Below are 9,752 nucleotides of genomic sequence, written 5' to 3' on the forward strand. Positions count from 1 at the left end.
CCCTGTTGGAACCCTTAGACCTAGTAGGACCCTTAGATCCTTAAGACACTATAGAACCATAAGACCTGTAATATCCCTAAGACCCTAGAAACTACGTTAAACCATTTAGAACCATTAAACTTCTAAGATCATATGGACCCTGTTAGACCTATAACTACTGTTGGAATGTACACTTTAGACCCCTTGACCTTATAGACCATTTGGACCTTTTTAAGGCAATTTAGACACCCCTTGGACTACTTGGATCCCTTGATCCTATAGATCCATTTAGACACTTTAGACTTTCTAGACCCCTTAAGACCTTTAAAGACACTTTAGACCTCTTCGACTCCTCAAGACATTTACACCCTTTAGACCCCTGGACGGATTAGACCGGAACTACTATGGGTAAATACCCTTTAGCTATATAGCACAATATCTCAAAATATTGTAGATGGATTGGAACGAAACTTGGTGGATGAGTTTGTTGGATGACACAGACAAGCCGATTAGATTTTGGTTCAAGTCCAGATGCAGATCATCCGGCCTATCATTGGGATACAAAACGTAAACTGTTTGGCTTGGTGGATGTATTCTTTCTAGTTACCTCTGCCAGAGGAGAGGGTATTGCATTTGGGTCTGTTTGTTTTTCCGCACAGAAGGTACTGCGTTGGCCACAAACGTCACGTAGTGGTAGCCAGTTGTGCACGCTATCTTATTTTCAACCGAGTACCTCGATAAAGTACTCGTAGGGGTACCCAGCATTGCCCGTTGCTGTTCCAATCCTGTTAGAATTTGAAAGAAATCAAATTCTGTTTTTTTGTATTATTTTTGTGGGGGCCTAAACAACTTCACGACACCCAATAAGGAATGGGGTTAGGGATCATTTTCAGAGTAGTACTACCTTTCACATAGCTACAAAGGCTGAGGCACTATAGAGCAATTAAAAATATAAAATACAAAAAAATCAAAGTTTTTTAATTAAAAAAAAAAATTGTCCCCCTAAAACACTTCCCCGAGACTCAGTGATGATTTTGTCCCCCTAAAACACTTCCTGGGACTCGATGATGTTGGCGGCTAAAACACTTCCTGGGATTCGATGAAGATTTTGGTCCCCCAAAACACTTTCTGGGACTCAATGATGATGTTGTCGGCTAAAACACTTCCTGGGACTCAATGATGATTTTGTCCCCCTAAAACACTTTCCGGGACTCGATGATGATTTTGTCCCCTAAAACACTTCCTGGGACTCAATGATGATGTCGGCTACAACACTTCCTGGGACTCAATGATGATTTTGTCCCCTAAAACACTTCCTGGGATTCGATGATGATTTTGTCCCCCCAAAACACTTCCTGGGACTCAATGATGATTTTGTCCCCCTAAAACACTTTCCGGGACTCAAGGATAATTTTGTCCCCCGAGAACACTTTCTGGGACTCAATGATGATGTCGGCTAAAACACTTTCCGGGACTCAATGATGACTTTGTCCCCCTAAAACACTTCCCGGGACTCAATGATGATTTTGTCCCCCTAAAACACTTCCCGGGACTCAATGATGATTTTGTCCCCCTAAAACACTTCCTGGGACTCGATGATGATTTTGTCCCCTAAACACTTCCTGGGACTCAATAATGAACCTCTAAAAGTTTGAAGATCCGTTCAGCCATCTCTGATAAAAAACGGCGACACAGACACAGACACAGAAAAAACTCTGTTATCGTCAAGATCGATGTAGAATTAGAAGGTGAGTAGGTCTATAAAATACGTACTATAACACACAAAAGTCTGGGCAGGGTTCTGCAAACTTTGATCGTTTGTTCCAGTTAAAACTTGTAAACGATCTCGAGATTCTCTTCACTTACTGTTTCAGTGAGTTATAGTTCGTAGAATGTTTGACGTGAAAATGCAATCTTTTAAAGAGTTTACACATACCCACAGGGTCCGAGTTATCTCAAATAATTAAACCATAGTCCATTTAATGGTTGAGAAATTACATCACAAGGGGCAGCAATATGTTCCCGACATTCCAGCCATGAACACTCACAAACACCTTCCAGCCATGAACACTCACAAACACCTTCGAGCCATGAACACTCACAAACACCTTCCAGCCATGAACACTCACAAACACGTTCCAGCCATGAACACTCACAAACACCTTCCAGCCATGAACACTCACAAACACCTTCCAGCCATGAACACTCACAAACACCTTCCAGCCATGAAAACTCGCAAACACCTTCCAGCCATGAACACTCACAAACACCTTCCAGCCATGAACACTCACAAACACCTTCCAGCCATGAACACTCACAAACACCTTCCAGCCATGAACACTCACAAACACCTTCCAGCCATGAACACTCACAAACACCTTCCAGCCATGAAAACTCGCAAACACCTTCCAGCCATGAACACTCACAAACACCTTCCAGCCATGAACACTCACAAACACCTTCCAGCCATGAACACTCACAAACACCTTCCAGCCATGAACACTCACAAACACCTTCCAGCCATGAACACTCACAAACACCTTCCAGCCATGAAAACTCGCAAACACCTTCCAGCCATGAACACTCACAAACACCTTCCAGCCATGAACACTCACAAACACCTTCCAGCCATGAACACTCACAAACATCTTCCAGCCATGAAAACTCGCAAACACCTTCCAGCCATGAACACTCACAAACACCTTCCAGCCATGAACACTCACAAACACCTTCCAACCATGGAAACTCGCAAACACCTTCCAGCCATGAACACTCACAAACACCTTCCAGCCATGAACACTCACAAACACCTTCCAGCCATGAACACTCACAAACACCTTCCAGCCATGAACACTCACAAACACCTTCCAGCCATGAAAACTCACAAACACCTTCCAACCATGAACACTCACAAACACCTTCCAGCCATAAACACTCACAAACACCTTCCAGCCATAAACACTCACAAACACCTTCCAGCCATGAAAACTCACAAACACCTTCCAGCCATGAACACTCACAAACAAATTCAAGCCATGAACACTCACAAACACCTTCGAGCCATGAACACTCACAAACACCTTCCAGCCATGAACACTCACAAACACGTTCCAGCCATGAACACTCACAAACACCTTCCAGCCATGAACACTCACAAACACCTTCCAGCCATGAAAACTCACAAACACCTTCCAGCCATGAACACTCACAAACACCTTCCAGCCATGAACACTCACAAACACCTTCGAGCCATGAACACTCACAAACACCTTCCAGCCATGAACACTCACAAACACGTTCCAGCCATGAACACTCACAAACACCTTCCAGCCATGAACACTCACAAACACCTTCCAGCCATGAAAACTCACAAACACCTTCCAGCCATAAACACTCACAAACAAATTCAAGCCATTAACATTCACAAACACATTCTAGCCATTAACACTTGCAAACACATTCTCGCGGGGCAGAGAAACTGAGTAGGGTGATCGGGGCAGAGCAACCAAGTGAGGTGAGCGGGGCTGAGAAACCGAGTGAGGTGAGCGGGCTCAGCAACCAAGTGAGGTGAGCGGGGCTGAGAAACTGAGTGAGGTGAGCGGGCTCAGCAACCAAGTGAGGTGAGCGGGGCTGAGAAACCGAGTGAGGTGAGTGGGCTCAGCAACCAAGTGAGGTGAGCGGGGCTGAGAAACCGAGTGAGGTGAGCGGGCTCAGCAACCAAGTGAGGTGAGCGGGGCTGAGAAACCGACTGAGGTGAGCGGGCTCAGCAACCAAGTGAGGAGAGCGGGGCTGAGAAACCGAGTGAGGAGAGCGGGGCTGAGAAACCGAGTGAGGAGAGCGGGGCTGAGAAACCGAGTGAGGAGAGCGGGGCTGAGAAACCGAGTGAGGAGAGCGGGGCTGAGAAACCCAGTGAGGTGAGTGGGGCTGAGCAACCGAGTGAGGTGAGCAGGCTAAGCAACCAAGTGAGGAGAGCGGGGCTGAGAAACCGAGTGAGGTGAGCGGGGTGGAGCGATCGGGTGAGGCGAGTGGGGTGGAGCGAATCGTTAGCAAGACGTGTGGGGTCATCGAGAACCTGAGCGGGGTCAGCCCCGCTCTCCTCACTGGGTGCTCAGGTTCGGCTGCGTCCCGCAGCCAATCTTCATAACACCAACAAACTTTCTCACACATCCCGTTAAGCTTTCTCCTCGTGCATCTTTTTCTCCCCTCTGTGTCTCGTCCACTGTGGACGTGCAAACTAAAAGAGCAACGATCACGAGTCGCCCCTCTCACACCTTCCTCTTGCATCAGATTGCACCACATTTTGCACCTCCCCCTCCCACACCGTAGACACCCCCAGTTTTGTTCCCTCCTCCCCCTTCCTAAGCGATGGGTTTGCGTGGGTCTGTCGACCGTGCCAAGTACAATGAGGTCGCCACACCTCAACCGCTTCTCCTCTCTCTGGGCTGAATCTAATTTACTCGGGTATGTGTGGGTGTGATGTCCCCTTCGTGCAGGCATTCTATGACATGACCTCACACAAATTGCAATAGAAACTCTTTCAACTGGTTTATTCTTACAAATATGTCCTGTATAACATATCAAAAGTTGTAAGGAATCCAAGTGGTGGAAACTATTGAAAAGTACTGAAATCGGTGATGGCATCTTTCTCCATTGCCGCCCATGTTAAAGTAATGGATTTTTTCACGTCTGCTTGTCTGATGTCCACACAAAGGGTTCAGTACAATCCACAATCCACCAGAAGCTTTGTTTTACATGTGACATGATATTGGGTGCAGTACAGTGCATGTTCAAAAGGAAATTCACGCCAAATTGAAGAGATTTGCATTGTAAAAACGGTCAAGTTGAAAGTTGCAAAATGTGCAATCGGTGAAATTCACGTGTGGTTATTTGGCACAGTTACTGTACTTTAAAAATGAATACTCGTGTTTTTTTTTTACATTATTGCAGTGCCATCACATCCTGAACAATGAGTGGCCCTCCACGATGTGCCATTTGTAAGGACCCTGCAGAGGGGGGCGGACAGCCACCATCCACACTTCCTGAAAAGGAGAGTGACGCCATCAACCGAGCAAGTAAATCCAGAAACGATGACATTCATACATCACCTGGGGAACTGGTTCATCAAGTCTGCTGCAAGAAATATACCAGCCAACAACAAATAGCGAAAGCACTAAAGGAGAAAGAACAAGAGCAAGTCGACAGGCGTGTGCGACGACGCTCAGCTGATGAGAAGGAGTTCCATTATGACAGAGACTGTCTGTTCTGTGGGAGGTCAGCGCATGTTGGGACCAAGAGGAAGAGTTCTGATTGGACTGTATTCCCAGTGAGGACAGTTTTGAGTTCAAGGATACGCTCTTGAAATCTTGCAATGAAAGAGGAGATGCCGAGGCAGTCATAGTGAAAGCTCGTGTGTTGCATGTGCATGACCCGCATGCTGCAGATGCAGTGTATCACCAAGTGTGCAGCGTAAATTTCCGTACCAAGAAGCAAATGCCAGCAGCTCATCAGACCAGCGAAACGGAGGTAAAGAAAACAAAACTGGGTCGGCCACAAGACGAAGAAAGATTTAATGCCTTTCTGGAAGTTGCGAACGCCAGTGCGAGCAGATGCCATCTGGGCCGTCCTCACACCTGACCTTCCAGGGATCACAGGCCAGGTTCAGTACGTGCTGGATGGTGGAGCACTTGTTCAGCACATCTCATGGACACGTGGATCCGCATACAATAACATCTGCAGGTTGTACACCGAGTATGTCACAAGAAACTATGGGGAATGGGGAAGCAATCGTCGTTTTCGATGGTTATGAGGGTACATCCACCAAGGATATGACACACCAGAGACGAGCAGGTAGGAGGACTGGAGCAACCGTGACTTTTGATGAGGGTATGCCTGTTACAATGAAGAAAGACGAGTTCCTCGCAAACAACACAAACAAGCAACAGTTCATCTTCATGCTCAGTGGCCAACTGCAGAAGAAGAACTGTCAGACCTATCATGCTTCAGGTGATGCTGATCTCCTCATAGTGCAGAAAGCAGTGGAGTCTTCAACCACAACAAACACTGTGCTCATCGGTGATGATACAGATCTGCTCATACTCCTTATCTTCCATACCAAGCTCGAGTCACATGACCTCTTCTTCCAATCTGAGCCAAAGAAGAGCACAAAGAACCCGCGTGTCTGGAACATCAAGGCTCTCAAGCAGCAACTGGGTCCCAGTGTGTGCACTCACATTCTCTTCATCCACGCAATCCTTGGGTGTGATACCACATCCCGCCTGTATGGCATTGGTAAAGGAGCCGTCATCAAGAAATTCACAACCAGTGATGACTTCCGTGAGCAAACTACAGTGTTTGACACACCGTCAGCTTCTACAGCAGATGTTGTGACAGCAGGAGAGAATGCTTTGGTCTGCTGGACAATGGTAAGCCTGGGGAGGGACTCAACTCACTACGACACAAGCACTTTTGTGAGAAGGTGGCTACTAGAACTTCTTATGTACAGCCACAGAGCCTACCACTTACCTCTGTAGCAGCAAAGTTCCACAGTCTCTGCGTGTACCACCAGGTGCAGCAGTGGAATGGAACCGTGGATGAACTCCTGCCGCCAGACTGGGGATGGAAAGAAAGTGATGGTGGGCTCATCCCTGTCCAAACTGACTTACCACCAGCTCCCCAGGAACTCCTGCAGGTCATCAGATGCAGCTGCAAGACAGATTTCAGCAGCCTAAGGTGCACATGCAAGAAGCACGACATTGAGTGCTCTGTTGCATGGAGCAACTGCAAAGGATCAGGGTGTGCAAATTCATTTAAGACTGAATGTGATGACGATGACGATGACGATGATGAAAACAGTGGTTGAGTAACCCAGACAACCTAAAATATTATGTTGCCTTATATAGTATAATAGTGCTGTTACTTTAAAATAATGTCTTCGGAAGCACATGACTTTTTATCGTTACACATTATTAGTTGTGTTGAACATCAGTGCATGCACTATTAAAGTATACATGCCAGGCCATAATAAATGGATTTAAATCATTTAGAGGTCTTATCTGAAGGCACGGGTCATCTCAATATTAAAACCAGACCATCTTCCTATGGGAATATGTGTTTAGTATTACATATATAGTTAGAGCGTTGCTAAATATCCCATTATAAAGTAGCAAAAAGTGGTACCAGAGTATGGTTAAGAAACATTTTGGAAAAACTAAAATAAAATTAAAAAAAAAAATTATTTTAATAATTTTAATTTATAAAAAAAAGAAAATTTCCACCACTTGGATTCATTAGGACTTTTTATATGTTATTGAGGACACATTTATGAGTAATGAACAGTTATCAGATTTTCTGTTGCAATTTGTGTGAGGTTCAGTCCTTATTTGTCATATAATGCCTGGACTACCAGTATGTAACCTGTGTAACATAAGTAAGTTTGTCGAAGGTTATCGGGTTAACTCTGCAATGTGTCTTAGAAATCACTGCATTTCATTTTCCGCACCCAAACCTTCCTTGTTGGACCCCAGCGGCACATTTTCGTGAATAAACCCATGATTGTGCCACATCATGTTCCTCGCCTTGTTGTAATAAATTATCATCATCAATGTACCAAACTCGTTTACCTCTTTTCCTTTGTTGGCCCAGCATGGTCCGCACATTAGCCGAGCCGGAAGATTATAATTCCCCAACGGATTGACTCTAACCTCAGTCCGGCGTTGTGCTCGTGGTAAGCTCGGCCACCTTAATTAAGATCCAATCAGGATAAAAGTAGCACAACCGCCGAGGGCGTGATTCACCGATAAGGAGACTGTGTGTACCACAGGTAAACGGTGGTCAGATGGAGGACACTGGGTCACGTGGTTAAATTGTTAGCGACACGGACTTATTTGTGTGCAATGACATCGATTCCCAGTGAGTCCGTGGAGAACCGGGGATACCCCCACCCTCATAGTACCCCTGCAAACCCGGGTCTGCAACACAATCATTAACACACACACACACACACACACACACACACACACACACACACACACACACACACACACACACACACACACACACACACACACACACACACACACACACCTGCCTGCCATTAAATCACAAACACCACCTCAAGCCTCCCTTCCACCCATTACAACTCACACATCTCAACAGCAAATACTGCAACACTCAACTATCACCTCGACAGGGAGCGACGTTTGAGTACAGCGTCCCCTGCTGTCGTTTTGCAGGTATTGGGTGAAAGAACACAGAGTCCTCTTTTTGGGGAAAAATAACATGGAGTCCATTTTTTGGGGGGGGGGGTGTTTTGGGCAAAAGAAGACAGTCCTCTCTTTTTTTGTGCATTTTGTGCCCAGGGCCCCAAAAAATCTTCAGCTACCTCTGGTCGGAACAAATTATTGAGGGAAAGTTTACTCAAAGGTTTTGAAAAATAGATACAGGATACTGGGTAAGTGGCTGAAAGCAAAGGGTTGTGAGGTCATGTTTTCTGTGATTCTTTCAATATTAGGAAATGATATAGAAATTATGAGCAGAGGAATAGACGTCAAACAATGGCTGGAAGAATGGTGTAGGGAGGAAGGTTTTACATTTGAGAAGCAATGGGAATCATTTAGGGGACAAAGGGAGTGTTTCCGGAATGATGGCCGTGTGTTAAATAGAAAGGGGCAGCAAGGTTTTCAGTGGGAATTGAGGAAGAAATTCAGACTTTTATTTACGTCAGCGGAGGGTGGGGAAGGTATTAAGGAAGGAACGGATGAAGTAATTGTGATTAGTAAGGTCAGATATGAAAATATAATTTCAGGAAGGGAAAAGTTAAACAAATTCTATACCAATGCCAGGATGTTGACCAAACATATTGTACACCAATGTAAAGTGTTTGATTCAGTGAATCGGGACGCCCTCTGGAGGAGTCTCGGTCTTCGTGAGGTGCCACCAAAATTGATCGATCTGATGTCTGAACTCTACTCTGGTACTGAGAGTGCTGTGAGATGTGGTGATTCCATCTCAGACAAATTTCCAGTTGTTACTGGAGTTTGTCGGGGATGTGTTCTGGCCCCCACACTTTACAGAACTTGTATGGACTGGATTCTGGGGAGGATGTCTGAGAGATCAAGCTGTGGTGCATCGTTTGGGAATGTCAAGATCTCTGACCTTGATTTCGCAGATGATGCAGTCATCTTTGTGAAAACTGGATATCCTTTTGGGGGCTCTCGAGGTGCTGAATGAGGAGTCGGAGCCGCTGGGATTATGCGTTTCCTGGGTCAAAACTAAGATCCAGGCTTTCAATGATATATTGAATGCTGCTGTCCTGTCTGTACCTGTTTGTGGTGAGGATGTTAAGGTTACGTAGATTTTCACTTACCTTGGCAATGATATTCATGTCTCTGCTGGCTGTGAGCCAGATGTCAACAGACGTCTGGGTCGGACCTGGGGAGTCATGGATTCACTGGATGATGGGGTGTGGCGCTGCCGGTACCTGTGCGGGAGGACGAAAGTCCGAGTCTTCAGGTCCTTGGTGCTTCCACTCTTGCTCTATGGATGTGAGACTTGGACTCTGACCAGGGATCTGAGACAGAGACTTTCCTTTGGTACCAGGTCTCGTTGGAGAATCCTTGGCTATCGCTGGTCGGATTTTGTGTCCAACGAGCAGTTTCTGAGAGAATCTCAGATGAGATTTGTTCCCTGCATAGTCCGTGAGCATCATCTCCGGCAGTACGGACATGTGGTTCGTTTTCCTGATGCTGATCCTGCTCATTAGATTCTCTCAGCGA

General features: G+C 45.9%; 1 protein-coding gene across 1 annotated transcript; it reads left to right on the forward strand.

Annotated features, from left to right (window-relative positions):
* The first annotated feature begins 4,797 nt into the window (after positions 1-4,797).
* LOC147025625 (uncharacterized) lies at positions 4,798-7,220 on the forward strand. Its single transcript, XM_085886793.1, has 2 exons — positions 4,798-6,401; positions 6,545-7,220. The coding sequence occupies exons 1-2, from the start codon at positions 5,586-5,588 to the stop codon at positions 6,836-6,838; spliced, it is 1,110 nt and encodes a 369-aa protein (XP_085742919.1). The 5' UTR covers positions 4,798-5,585; the 3' UTR covers positions 6,839-7,220.
* Positions 7,221-9,752: the final 2,532 nt, after the last annotated feature.

Source organism: Eptatretus burgeri, chromosome 6 (genome assembly GCF_056783735.1).
Source record: "Eptatretus burgeri isolate ZD-2024b chromosome 6, Ebu_testis_v1, whole genome shotgun sequence".
NCBI classification, from domain to species: domain Eukaryota; kingdom Metazoa; phylum Chordata; class Myxini; order Myxiniformes; family Myxinidae; genus Eptatretus; species Eptatretus burgeri.